Source organism: Hydra vulgaris, chromosome 05, assembly GCF_038396675.1.
Source record: "Hydra vulgaris chromosome 05, alternate assembly HydraT2T_AEP".
Lineage (NCBI taxonomy): Eukaryota > Metazoa > Cnidaria > Hydrozoa > Anthoathecata > Hydridae > Hydra > Hydra vulgaris.
In genome coordinates this window covers 11,374,413-11,390,000 of record NC_088924.1, presented here as the reverse complement: position 1 = coordinate 11,390,000, position 15,588 = coordinate 11,374,413, and the positions used below count along the sequence as shown (strand labels likewise).

General features: G+C 25.7%; 2 protein-coding genes across 3 annotated transcripts in view; one reads left to right on the top strand and one right to left on the bottom strand.

Moving 5' to 3' along the window:
* Positions 1-1,874, top strand: part of LOC136080551 (WD repeat-containing protein tag-125-like) — a 19,944-nt gene extending 18,070 nt beyond the window's left edge. The window contains exon 9 of the mRNA XM_065797364.1: positions 1,572-1,874. Within this exon, the coding sequence (XP_065653436.1) occupies positions 1,572-1,685 (114 nt within the window). The 3' untranslated portion in view covers positions 1,686-1,874. The remainder of the gene's footprint in view (positions 1-1,571) is intronic.
* On the bottom strand, positions 1,797-9,767 carry LOC136080552 (uncharacterized). Of its 2 annotated transcripts, none has more exons than XM_065797365.1 (3): positions 9,580-9,767; positions 4,400-4,513; positions 1,797-2,256 (listed from the first exon to the last, which is right to left on the bottom strand). In XM_065797365.1, the coding sequence occupies exons 1-3, from the start codon at positions 9,737-9,739 to the stop codon at positions 1,862-1,864; spliced, it is 669 nt and encodes a 222-aa protein (XP_065653437.1). In that variant the 5' UTR covers positions 9,740-9,767; the 3' UTR covers positions 1,797-1,861. The 2 variants fall into 2 exon arrangements, with proteins under 2 accessions (XP_065653437.1, XP_065653438.1); XM_065797366.1 differs by having other exon boundaries at positions 4,400-4,510.
* Between the last annotated feature and the right edge of the window lie 5,821 nt (positions 9,768-15,588).

The window sequence follows — 15,588 nt, the reverse complement described above, 5'->3', positions numbered from 1 at the left end:
TTTTGCAGTTCTACTTTTTTTGTGCTACCAAATATTATTTTTGTTTTTACAAAATGAGGTCCAATAGCTAAAAACTGAAAACTTATGTTTTCCAACTCTCATACTTTGCAATCATTATTGTATTGTCTACAAAAATTGTGTTAAGTTCTGTTGTGCCCAGTAAATCATAAATATTAATTTTAAAAAGCAGTTGACATACATATTACTTGGACTCCACCTAAATTTACTACTATTTCTTTAAATGTAGAGCTTCCAATAACAACTGACTGCCTTCTTTTGTTAAATATGAAGAGATCCATTTTAAAGTTTTTTCATTTGCACCTATGTTTTTAAGTCTTGTAAATAATGCTATGAGCGCATTTGTAAAAAGCTTTTTTTTTTACATTATTTAAAATGGCTGTAACATTTTTATTTTGGTTTCTAAAGCCTGTTATCATATTGAGAATTTTAAGTTCTCGATATGATAACTGCTTTTTGGAGTAAGACTATTAACAATTTGAATAATTGACTCATGAGATATTGATTTTAAATACCAAATTAAATCATTGAATGGAAGATATTTGGAAGAAAAATATGTATATATATCAGATATTCAAATAAATGCAAAACCTGTATGTGTTAAATTAAATTTGTAAGAATTTCTTTATAAAATCATTTCTCCAATCCAAAATAGAAGGTAACTTTTCAAGGAAACAAAAAATTAGGAACCAAAAGTAAGTGTGTGAAGTGACAAAAAAGAATTCTTTAAAAGTTATTAAGTCTCTATTTTTTTCTAATTTAGATGCCTTAAAGCAACAAAAACTTTGAAAGAACTTGCATTCGGAAAAAAGTATAGGGGGTTTAAAGTCTTCAAACCTAATATTTTTTACCCCAGAGTTCTTGGTTATTGTTTTACATAATAACACTAGGTTCAAAATTGATAAGTTATTGTGCTTTGAATGTCTTGATATTTTTTCTTTAAGTTATTCAGAAATCATTCAACATATTTGAAAGAAGAGGAAAAAATATTAATTTTGTGACTTTCAAAACCTGAGTCTTTTTTGGGCTTTCTGGTCAAAAGTTAGCATACTCTTCAAATTCCTGGTCAGATACTCTAAATAATCTGTTCGAATAAATTAGATTATTTATGTTGAAATTTTCTTAGCACCAAGTTTAAATAGTTTTATTCTAATAAATATTATTTAGGAACTTTTTTTATACTAAAAAACACTTTTACTTCTTTTTAAGTTAAAGTGTTGCTACTCATTAGTATAGAATTATCAATGCTATTGTGATATATTGTGGGTTTGATTTAAAATTCATCAGCCACTGCAAGCTCCAAGCTGTCACGGTCAGATTATTGATGATATAGATAAAAAATAGCACAGGACCTATGATAGAATCTTGTGGTATCCCATAATTTCTGGAAATAAAAGAGAACGTTGCCTTTTGAGGGCAACACTCTCTTTTATTTTATTACAGAAAGGAATGATTGGATAATCCGTTTCATTTATTGATTCTAAATATAGTAAAAAATAATTTGTTAAACCTTTTTTTTTCTCTTTCTTGTTTTGTATCATTATTTACTTTAGGTGGTTGATTTTTTAAATGCATTGTACCCAGTTCAATGCATAGAAGTGTTTCAGAAGCATGAACTTCTTCTTTGTGGTACAAGTCGTAATTTTCTTCGAGCGAAAGTGTTTTAAGAGTGTTTTCTTCGAGCAAAACTGTTTTTATAGTTACTATCTGTAATTTTTTTAAATTATATATATATTATATATATATTTAAATATTGGAAAATTGTAAATCGTTATGTATTATAATTGTTAATAATAATTTTTAAAATGGTTTTACTATTTAATTTCATTAATAATATAAAATGTTAATCAACTAAACTTTTTTTTTTTTCGTTACTATAATCGATTAAAGGTGTCTCGGGCACAATAAACCTTCTTGCCCCGTTATGGGAGTTTACAATTGGATTTTTCCACGCCACAAATATTAATGTTGGTTCTTCGGTGAAATCTATCTTGGGTGTTTTAGGTGCAAGTCTTTCGTAGTTTTTGTTAATGAAATTTACCATTGGTGTTTCAGGCACAATAAACACCTTAGTTTTGCAATTATAAATACTGCTCTCAGCAAACGGCGACTCAGGGACAATTTGTTCTTTCGTTTTCCGTATTTGATGCTCTACACCCTTAATCAAACTGCAGTTTCGTATGCTGAATTTTTTTGGTACAGTATCGAGTTCGTTTATGCTACCATTCAGTATTTGATCTAAAATATAAAAAAAAAAATAACTTGACTGCTTATCAAGAATATGCGTTTTTTTAATTGCTAAAAAATTGAAATATGTGTTTATATGTGCATTACTTTAAACGAGGTATTTTATTAGTTCAACAAAAGAAGGAAAATAATAATTTAGGATAACTTTTTTCTTGATGTTAAAAAAAAACTAATTTTAAAAAAACATTTTTATGAACATATTTTTATGCGCTTTAGTTTTTTTCTTCTTCAACCTCAGGCGCATGTATGTGTGTGTTTGTCTATATATATATATATATATATATATATATATATATATATATATATATATATATATATATATATATATAATATATATATATATATATATATATCAGGCCCGTAGCAACCGGGGGTCAGCAGGGGCAGTTTCCCCCCCCCCCTCCTGCTCCACCAATAATTTTTCGATACTAAATTTTGAAGAAAAAAGCAAACGATTACAAATAAAGATATATAAAAATAAAAAAGGATGGAAAAGACCTAATTTGTTATCGGTATTTTCGGCGTAAGTTCCCACCAACGCGGGGGCCGGCCCCCCCCCCCCTCATATAATTTTTGTTCCTATGGGCCTGTATATATATATCGTTATGAACGGTAATGTACTCGATGAGTCATCTACCCTTAATCTTTTAGGATTAACTCTTACTTTCGAACTTTCTTGGAAGCCGTATATAAAATACATTGCAAAATTAGCATCCGCTAAGGTTATATCTCTTTATCAAGCTCGACACTTTCTTACCTCGGATTCTATTCTCTATCTCTATAAATCTCAAATCTGGCCTTTTATGGAATACTGTTGCCATATCTGGAGCGGATCTTCTAATGATGCTCTTTCTCTTTTAAACAATGTGCAAAAACGCATTGTAAACACAGTTGGACCTGCTCTTGCAGCCAACCTCCAACCATTATCACATCGTCGTAATGTTGCTTCTCTCTCTCTTTTCTACAAATACTATAATGGGCACTGCTCTAAAGAGCTAGCGTCTCTTGTGCCATCTACTAAAATTCATTCTCGTGTTACTCGTCATTAAATTAAGTGTCATCCTTTTTCAGTGACTGTTCCTAAGTACTCCAAAATTGCTTATTCGTCTAGTTTTTTTCCACGAACATCAGTTCTTTGGAATTCGCTTCCTTCATCTTGCTTTCCTGATTCATATAATTTGCTATCTTTTAAGTTGTCTGTCAATCGTTTTCTTGCTCTACAATCTTTATCTTTTTTCCTCCAGTAACTTCCAACTTTAATTAGTGGTTGCTTGCAGCCTTGTTGAAAGCGAAGATGTTAAAAAAGAATATATATAAATATTTATATATATATATATATATATATATATATATATATATATATATATATATATATATATATATATTACATTAGGAGTGTTCAAAAAATTAAAATTTTCAAAACGCGAATACACAAGAAGCCATAATTGGGGCAAATATTAAAAAAAAATGCGATTACAAAAAAAATTCATAAAATATTGACGTTTACCTTGTGCTCAAGCAGCAAAATACCCCGAAAAATGCCCAAATTGTTCCTAAATTATTTCGCTTTGAGCGTAAGGTAAATCTCAATATATTGTAAAATTTTTCTAATGTGGCCATAATGGTTCAAATTTTTTATTTAGATTATTGTGTATCCTGGTTTTTTCATAAGTGTTATTTAAAATAAAAAAAAGATTTCGCATAATTTATGCAGAAAATAATATTTTTTTTGCGTATTTGCGCCAAATTCTTTTTTTGCGCATTTGTGCTGAAATATTTTTTTGTGAAATTATCTTTTAATATAAACAATAATTATGAAAAGACTAGGATACATAACAAACTAGAAAAAAACTTAAAGCCATTATGATCACATTAGAAAATTTTTTTTTGCAAAATATTGAGATTTACCTTGTGCTCAAAGCCAAATAATTTAGGAACAATTAGGGGCATTTTTCGGGGTATTTTACCGCTTGAGCACAAGTTAAATGTCAATATTTCTGAAATTTTTTTTTCTAATCGTATTTTTATATATATATGTATATATATGTATATATATATATGTATATATATGTATATATATATATATATATATATTCGTTACCCTTTTATTTAAAAAAAAGTACTGAAAACTTACCTTTACTTTCAATAACTTCTGCTTTACTAATTTTTTTTGGACTACATAAAGATTCATTAAGTAGAGCGCCATCGTAGAATGATTTTTCAAGATCATCGGGAAAATGAAGATCTTCTTGTTTAATAGAAATAGAAAAAAGTGATTATATAAAACGTGATTATATTAAAACGTGAATATATAAAACGTGATTATAAACGTGATTAAAACGTGATTATAAACGTGATTATAGTGTGAAAGTTATTCTATTAGTTATTATAACGTAGTTATATTAGTTTTTAACTTATATTGAATTCTTTTATTGCTAGAGAGGCGGATTCTACAAGGGTGTGACCATTTGCACCCCTTCCAAAGTCAAATATTTAATTAAACAAGTTTTGAATTAACTATTTAATTCAAAAATGTTTGTTATTATTTTTTAGTAGAATAATTTATTTTAAATAGTTTAAATTTATTTAATATTCTGTCATAGAGCATTTATTTGTAACATCTAATGAACAATACAATTATTAATAACAATTTAAAGACATACAAAAGAACTTAAAATTATAAGCTTTAAACTGAATTAAACAAACTAAATTATTCATATGGCAAGTGTAAAATTACTTATAAAATTAAATTATTACTATAAAATTAAATTATTACTTATAAAATTAAAATACCGTTAAAATCATTTTAAGTAGGGGTAGAATTGCCGAAATTGGTACACCTAAGGAATAATTATTTTTTAACCAAAGATGACTTGTCTAAACATTTATCATTTAATTAATGCAAAAATCATACAGGGCACAGTGAGTGCACCCTGAGTGTGCAAAAATACCAAAAAATCAATGTCGGCATTGCACGTTGAAAATTTATCATAATGGTGAAGGCATGTTCATTAGAGGAAATATCTAGTTAAAAAACATTATTAATTTAAGCGTTATTTTATGCGGTTATTTACACATTAATTTAACATGTGTTCCAAAACGCTATTTTGCATTTTTTATTTATCAACTTTCTTACGCTACCATTGTTTTAAATTAAATTTATTGACTTTCATTTTAAAATGTATTATTTTAATTAACTATGTTTTTTTCGCTCAGACTTTTAAAAACAATTTAACGTAAGTGTAATCATTAGTTTTTACGCATCGAAAACAGACAGTTTTTGATATTTTTTTTGCTACTAACCTTTGCTATTAGGTATCAGATAAACTATCCTCCAATATCCTCCAAACATTTGATTATGTAAATCTCATACTAAATGTATGTAAATAGCCATGCATCATAAATATTTTGCTACTTTTTGCAATAAAAAAAGTAATGACAAGACATTGGTCTTCGGCTAATGGTCAGTTGATGAGAAATACTGAACATGTAAAGAAGATGTTTTGTACGCAAAGAATACATACAAAATCTTTCATTACTGTTATAATATATAAGTTCTGTAAATATAAATGTAAAAAAGTTATTTTATGACAAATACATGCATTGAAAAGTAATATTTTTGATGTTTACACTGATAAAAGTTGTCTTGTCCATTAAAAATATTTCGTATTTTTCACCAAAATTTAATTTTTGAAATATTTTTTTTTATACTATATAACTACACGTTTATTACTTTACTTATGCATTTTATATATAAATATTCTAATAAAAAAAGACTACGAAAATAATTTTGGCACAAAAAATTTGATTTTGTTCGAAGGGCAGGGTGGTGATATACAAATGTTCCATGGTTTTTGTGTTCGCGAAACACTGTTTTGGTTTATGAAAAAAATATATTTTTCTGAAAATGTGATCAGAGTAACAGTTTATAATTATAAACCATAATTTGATATAATCATTTACACTGCAAACTATTATTGTTCCAATCAAGACAACCGGTTTCTATATTGGAACACTTTACAGTGACAATTTAAACAACTCTTTTAAAAAACTTCTAATAGAACTACAATTTCCAGGACAAAACGAAGTTCTACAAATTGAAAAAACGTACAACAACTTTAACTAATATGATATTCTTTTATTTCATTAAATAGAAATCACAAAATAAGGGCTTATTTTTGAGGTTTATAATTGTAACATATTTTTAAATTGCACCTAAACTATTTCTTCAACCCTATGATTTTATCAATGAGTAAGGATATTTAAAATCTAAACCTAAAATCTAATCTATTCTAACACCTAAAATCTTATCTATTCTAACACCTAAAAAAAAATCTTGCTAAAAAAATTATCACTGAGTAAGGAAAATTATCGCCATGATCAAGAAAACTTTTAATAATTTGTTATGTCACAGCAATGTTATGCTTGCAGCAGATTTTAAATTTTAAAATTGTATAATTCACAGCAGCATAGTTTAACCGGCGTAATTAATATAGTGTGAACAGAGGCGATTCTATAAATAAAATGAGGGGAGAGGGGAAACCTTAAAATGTACTGACTGGCTTTTAAAAAAAAAAAAAAAAAAAAAAAAAAAATGGTCCTCAAAAAATTTACCCGACTGAATTGTGACAAATACCCAAGTAGACGAATAAATTCGCAAAAAACCCGACCATAACTTAAAAATCACCTTGTTTGGGTGGGAGAATTACCGATTTCGATAACTCTCCCCTTTTTAAAGGATGTTAATTAATCCGATAAAATGACAAACAACCTTAAAAATTTTTTAAATAAAACTATTAACAACTTCAATAAACTATTTTCAAAATCTATTCCTGTTTTAAACAAAGAAAAGAGAAATCTAAAATAAGTTCAAAACAAAGCCCATAAAGCAGGATCCAGACGATCTAGTCAGTGGTGGAGACAATTTAAACTTTTTTTTGATTCGGTGGATCTGGACCAACTAGCTAGGAAGGAGGAGGGCAATTTCTAGGGTTTTTTGATGCAGTGAATCCAGACCATCTAGTAAAAAGAAAAAGCGATTTTACTCATGATTTGTAACCAGATAAACCCACGAATTACTAAAACTTTTTGGGTAATTATTCTTAGAAAAATTAGTCTTATACTGTATATGTCTATGTAACTAATAAATTACGTCATACATTTGATTTACTAACATTCCAATTAAAACTTCGGAACGAAAAAGTTTTTTATAATTAATTTTAGTTTTTGTTTTGTCGCTGTTATAATTATATAATTTAAATCTAGGGTGGACGAATTAAAACATTTAAGTCCGAAAACCGTAACTTTACAGGAAAAACAAAAAATGCATATATTTATATATAGGGGAGAGTGGGGTATTGGCGAACACCTAAGCGGGAATGCGAATTAAAGACATCAGTTATACAAAATTGATCATATTTATTGCTTATCAATTAGTTTAACTACTCAGTCACAAACCCTCAAAAGCAATTTTTAAAAATCTTATTATAAAAATAAAAATTTAAGGCAAAAATAAAACTCTTGGTGTTCGGAATTACCCTACCTACGTGGGGTAATTCCGAACACATCGGGGGGCAATCACAAACACTGTTGTGTAATAACGAATAAAATGCTAATTGGAATAACTAAGTCTAAAAATTATATTATGCAACAACAACAACAAAATAGGAGTGGCTTTATTGCCATAGAAGCTCCAACAGAGTGTTACTCAAGAAAAAAGTTGCATAAAATTATCAGAAAAAGTTAAAATCAAATCATAGTAAACAACATCCGCAGCTTCATTACACTACTGCACGTCTGGAACTGAGCATAGGATCCCTTCTCAGCAGGTAAAAAAAAATTGTCGAATTTATTTTTTTACAATGCTGTTTTGACCATGTTCGGAGTTACCCCGCGTTCGCCATTACCCCACTCTCCCCTACCCAGGAAAAAAAGTTAAATAGAATTTCTATAAACTTTTGAAACATATGGCATATAGAAATTCTATATAATTCTTTAGAATTTCTATATAAAACTTTTTTTTCAACTTTTTTTTCTATAGATAAAAAAGTTGTATAGCAATTTCTACAAAAATTAATAGACATTCTATAGAAATTCTATAGAATTTCTATAGGCTATATGTTTCAAAATTTTATAGAAATTCTATAAAACTTTTTTTTCTGGGTATATATATATATATATATATATATATATATATATATATATATATATATATATATATATATATATATATATTTATATATTTATACATATATATATAGTCAAATATATAAAATATAGTAAATATAGCAAAAAAGTATTTATAATAAAATACAGTGAAAGCATATGTCAGAAACATATGTATATATATCTATATAAATGTTTATACATACATATATATATATATATATATATATATATATATATATATATATATATATATATATATATATATATATATATATATATATTTATATACATATATATAGATATATTTTTGACATATGTGCTTTTACAGCTATGTATTGAATAAAAGCCGTCAAGTTAAGATTATATTAAAAAAAAAAAAAGGAAATTTTGACTTGTCTACTTTAGTCTGCCGGTCAGAGAAATATAATTATGAAAACAAGTTGTTCGGAATTTGATACGGAAAGCATTATCGATCTGTTTATAAAAAATAAAAATAGTGTGTTTGCAAAAAACTTATCCTTTCCAAGATCACATATTAAAGCCAATAATTTCACCTTTTTAAATAATTTTTTAATAATTTAAATTTTTTAAAAGGATGTTCACAAGTAAGAAAATTTCCAGTGCCTTTTTTTTACAAAAAATTCTAAAAAATGTGATTTAAAAATACTTTCTCTCTTTGAGTATTTATGGATCTGTTCCTATACTTATAGATTTTTTATGACCCTCCCATTTGTAGCATATTGGCGGGAATTTAATAGAGGTCCGGTACCTAGTTTTAAAAATAGTTCATCAATAAAAAATAACACACAGTTTGTGAGCCTTATCAATGATTAAGAATTAAAAAATTTTATAATTATAAGATAAAATTAACAGAACACAACAACCAGCTTTAACAGAAAATTTTTTTTGTCTTGGTTTACATTTTACAATATGCAAAAGTATACTCAGTCGTACATAAAAAGTTAGCAAAATCATCGGAGAAATCAAAATATTCTAGTTTCATCAAGTTTGTTAAGTAATTCCTTATTAGCCATAAAACATGGTTTCATAATTGTAAGACAAAAACTTTTTTTTTTTTAATAAAAACTTTTTATATTTTAACTTATAAAAATAATTTATTATATTTTAAGCTATTACTTTGTTTACCTAGACATATTTCTTGTTTTCTTTTGATAGACGTCTGTTTAACACTTTTAGAACCACTCATACAAACTGTTTTTGTTGAATATATCTCTAAAGAGTTATAATTTTTTTTCGTTTTGTAATTCAATTCGTTATTTAAAAACTTATTCCTAGCAGAAATCATCGCAAAACTAGCGTAGTTATTCGATCGTTTTTCGAAATAAATTTGTTTACAACTTTGTTATTATAAAAAGCGGTTTGATTATTTTCAAAAGCGCTACCATTTAATAAAGTGTCTTAATAACTTACCTTAAGTTAACTGTGTTAAACTTTAAAGTCTTTTAAAATAAAGTAACTATATTTTGTTAATCATAATACAATAAATTATAATTAACAATATTTTGTTTGAACTCAAATGAAAACTAATTCTTTCTACATATTTTCAGAAAAAAATTTTTAAATTTATAATAATTAAAAATTTTGTTGAAATGGCTCTAACCAAAATTTGAATAGTAAATTATCAAGTTTTTTTAATTATGTTCTAAAATAATCTGATGTTGAACTCTATTAAATTTACATTAAAAATGAATTTAGAGTAGAAATAATTGTTTTTGAACTGCATAAAGTTGTGTTTATTTAATCTTTTGTTTAATATAATCATTTTCTTTTAGTTAATAATTTTTTTTGTTGTTTTTGATTATTACAAGATTATTTTTGATTATTACAAGTGCTTGATTTTTTGGTATGTATTATTATTTTTGGTATTGTATGTATAATTGTATATATATATATATATATATATATATATATATATATATATATATATATATATATATATATATATATATATATATATATATTTATATATATATTATATATATATATATATATATATATATATATATATATATATATATATATAATTGTATATATATATATAATTGTGTATATATATATATATATTATATATTATTATATATATATATATATATATTATATATATATATATATAATATATAATATATATATATATATATACAATTATATATATATATATATATACAATTATATATATATATATATATATATATATAATATATAATATATATATATATATATATATATATATATATATATATATATATATATATATATATATATATATATATATATATATATACAATTATATATATATATATATATATATATATATATATATATATAATATATATATATATATATATAATATATATATATATATATACAATTATATATATTATATATAATTGTATATATATATATATATATATATATATATATATATATATATTATATATTTTATATATATATATATATATATATATATATATATATATATATATATATATATATATATATATATATATAATTGTATATATATATTATATATTATATATATAAATATATATATATATATATATATATATAATTGTATATATATATATATTATATTATATATTATATATTATATATAATATATAATATATATATATATATATATATATATATATATATATATATATATATATATTATATATATATATATATATATATATATATATATATATGATTAATCTTTATGATTATAATATGAATGATATCAGTCAAAGACAAATGAACGAATATGATGAATTTGCAAAAAATGTACTTTATAATTTTCAAAATGAAGATATTTTAAAACTTGATTTGTATTATAAGCAACTCTCAGAAGAAAGTGATACAAGAGGGAGATTATTCTGCTCATCGCTTAAAGAATATTGTTATGAGGAAATCTTATTAGTTATTACGAGTTGCAATAAGCAGAAGCAGCTTAAATATCTTGCATGGCATTATTTGCAATTGATGACCATTGAACCTTCATTAAGAATTTTATTGAAAGGAAATTTAAACCTGCTTCATCCACTGCTTAACCTGCACTTACAAGAATGGGCAAATATTGAAAAGTCATCTTTAACTCTAGTATCACTTAACTTTATAATTTCTATGTTGGGAGAAGGTGATGATAACTACTATGAGCATGTAGCTGACTGTGGATTTATTGAATGGTTGTATGAATGTTTGAATCAGTGTTGCTTAAGTGCCACTGATGCCAATATTGAATTAATTTTGTTAATTATAAATCTTATACTTGAAGGAACAAACAACTGTAAAAAACAACTAAATCGTTTCAACTTTTCAAGTTTGCTAAGTAGAAAAATTCAATATCGGGAAAATTGTCACGGAGAATTGCTTAAAATTGCAAACCTAACTTATCAGAAACTTTTACTTTTAACAACTGATCAACAAACTTTTGTTGAAACATTTAGAAAAGACTTTATATCTGAGTTGAATAAAAAACCTGAAGAGTCTCAAAAAAATAAATGCTTCTTTGACAAATGTGAAAATAAATCAATATTAACTTACAAGCAATGTTCCCGATGTCACTTAGCAACTTACTGTAGTAAAGAATGCCAAGTAAGTCATTGGAAAGAAGAGCATTCAAAGCTGTGTGGTACATGAGCTTTAGACAATGCTATATTTTAAGCAAGTAATTAACAGTTCTTTTAAAATATATATAATGCTTGATTTATGGTAATGTTTCCCTCTCATAATATTTGAATCTCCCAAGCTATTGTTCTATTTTGTGTGAATTTACTTTTATGCTCTTAATTATAGTTTTATTAGAAAAATCTTTTTCAACCTTATCAAAAAATAGAGCATGGAAGTGAAAAACAAGTAGAATCTTGTTTTTGACAACTGTCCTTTGTTTTTTTTTTAACAGCTATCCTTTGTTTTTTCAACAAGCTGGTCATTGCTTTTTCAACATGTTTCCTTTGTTTTTTAAATTTGTTTAAATTAAATTAGTGGTAGAGTGCTTGCTTTGTAAGCAATTATTTTTAACTCAATCAACTTGTTTTTTTGTGCAGCAGCTTTTTTCACACACACACAAAATAATCTTATTGTTGCATGCATTTGTTTTACTTATTAGGGTTAAGACAAGTTTATAAATGTATATATCAGTGATCGAATGCCTGATCCCAGCCTAGATATGTTATTTCATTAAAAACTAGGAGGGTCAAGATAAAAAAAAGGTAAAAAAAGAGCTGTTCTAAAAATTAAAAAACAAGCTTCCTATTTTTGAAAATTTTTTCAGCTTTTTGTGGCTCATATGCCTCAAATATCTCTCTGTTGCAGCCACCTCTATATTTAGATTATAAGGAAAACTCTTAATAATAAATAATAAGCTTTTTTTTTTCTTGTCCCCCTCTATATCTAAAATATTTAGGTATATTTAAATCAATAATGGTTTGAACTTTATGGTGTTGTAAAATCACCTACATAACCAATAATGGTTATGTAGGTGATTTTACAAATAAAATGAATGAAATCGCTTCTGTGTGTGTCAGTTACGGATCCAGGGGGATGGGGCTAGGCACCTTCGCCCCCCCCCCCCCTTCCTTCCCCACCAGAATCTAAAAGTCCAGAAAATCTCTTAGAAATTGAGGACCTTTTTTTTTCCTTAGGAGACAAAAATATAGTAAAAAATACAAAAGTATTTCAACATCTTCACCACCGCCACCAAAAATTCCTGGACCCGTCACTGGTATGTGTGTGTATATATATATATATATTTATATTTATATATATAAATATATATATATATATATATAAAATATATATATATATATATATATATTGAATATAAATTGGTTTGTTGTGATGCAAGTAATGTAAATATATTGGGATTATAATAAAAGAACTTTACAAATATAAGGAAAGCTTCTGCTAGTAGATCTCAATGGTCTTGTTATCAGAAATTTTTAAATGTATTTAAAAAACTTATGTAAGTTGTATATTAAATCGTACTTCAATATATTGTCACAATATTTAAATACATTGTCACACAATACTTAAATATATTGTCATACAATGTTGAAAATAGTACTTCAGTATTACTTCAATATACTGTCAGTACTACAATATATTGTCACAATATTTAAAATAAACCAAGTTAAAAAAAATTGTCAACATTGTTGGTTGAAATTTAAACAATGATACACTTTTTGAATTTCTTTCAAAACTGTTTGATTTAATTTATATTTATTAGAACAACTAACACATGCTCTAAACACGTACGTCTGCACAGTGACGGACATTACCAGTGTACCCCTTAATAAATTTAAAAAAATGTATCACGAGAAATACATAACAGCTATAAAATCAAATATAAGTTTATACATAAAACATGAAACTTAAAAATTTCAGAAGATACATTTTTTGAAATTGAAATAATTTTAAATCATTTTTTGGTAAATACAGCTTTTAAGGTCAATATTGTGACAATATATAGGCTAATAAACTGTCACTCAATGTAGATAAAACAAAGTATACTCTATTCCATAAAAAATCACAACAAGAAAACCTTCCCTTAAAATTACCAAATTTACTTTTAGATGATAAACTAATCGAAAAAAATGAGTCAATAAAATTCTTAGGAATTCTTATTGATGAAAATTTATCATGGCTTCCTCACATAAATTATATCCAATCAAAAATTAGTAAAACAATTGGTTTGATGTACCGTATTCGCCCATATGTAACATCAGAAAGTCTGAAACTAGTATATTTTGGCCTAATACATTGTTTTATTTACTATTCCAATATTACATGGGCTAGTACTCAACCAACAAAACTTAAAAAAATATTTTCTCTACAAAAACATGCATGCAGACTTAAATATAAGAAAACAAAATATGAACATGCGAAACCACTAATGAAAGACATGCAAATGATGAGTATATATGAAGTTAATATTTACCAACACTTAGTTTTTATGTATAAATATAATAACAGCCTGATTCCAAAAACCTTTAATAATAAATTTACAAAAAATGTTAACAATAATTACTCTCTTAGAATAAATCAATGGAATACTTATAAATTGCCTAGAATTAGGAGCAAGTATTCTGAATATGGAATAGCATACCGTGGACCGAAACTATGGAACACATTTCAAAAAACTAAACATTTAAATACGGTAAAATCACTAAAATTAAAACAGTAAAATTATTTCAGATGGTAAGAAAAAAACTATTTCTGAGTATCTATGCGACAATATTGACCTATTTAATAATATGACCATGCTTGCAGTTATTGTTTTCAATTACAAAGCATAGAGAACTTTTGATACAAACGAGGTTTGAAAAAAATGAAAACATATTACTAAGTTCTAACCCCAAGAGAAGGCTTGTGGAGCCGTGCCTTTGTCTTTTGCTTCTGCTCCGCCTCAACCCAGTGAGCATGCATCGTCTGAGGGACAACCTTGAGACGTCCCCTGGACGACACGTGCCCACTAGGAAGTTTTTATGTGTCTTCGTTTTTATTTAGACTAAATAAATTAAAAATTTTTAGCGTCATTTGGAAACTTCTGCAAAATTTAAAAACTTGTTTTCAACTTTAATCGAAGTATTCAAAGTATAAATATGATAGTGAAAGTTTAAAAATGTCATTCTAAATCTGCTGTTTTTTGTTAAGAATACATTAAAAGTGCAAGTCTGCAAAGACCACTGCACAATAGAATCGATTACTCATCAAGACTGTCTTTCTTGTTTCCAAAGATTCTTTAATAACTTTAACAAAAAAAATCCTATAAAATTTACTTCAATTCATTATTTCTTCATTTTCCAACTCCTTCACCAGCTGCCATTAATATGGTTGGACTTCAAAGTCTCCTTTTAGATAATTACTCTCAAGCTCCTTAACGATTTTACGTTACTGTGAAAGACGATCCAATATTTTAAATGTGCTCAACTAGTCATGTTGTCTATAATTGCTACCAACATTAAAAAAATATATTTGAGTAAATTAAATCATCTTAAAAATAGAACTAGGTGTAGATATATCAATTTATCTATAAAAAAACATGCAAGTTTGATTTCTTTAAAAAGTTTAGTTTGTTTACAAAACTCCATGGCAATTAAACCACGACACGACAAGCTTTTACAACCCTGTGGG

Bases quoted from the DNA above. Each gene is read 5' to 3' on its own strand.
- LOC136080552 (XM_065797365.1), bottom strand. From the start codon at position 9,739: ATGATTTCTGCTAGGAATAAGTTTTTAAATAACGAATTGAATTACAAA. The intron at 4,514-9,579 runs GTAAACAAAGTA...CTATTAAACAAG, and splicing joins AAAACAAGAAATATGTCTAG to AAGATCTTCATTTTCCCGAT. The intron at 2,257-4,399 runs GTAAGTTTTCAG...TTTATATTTTAG, and splicing joins AGAAGTTATTGAAAGTAAAG to ATCAAATACTGAATGGTAGC.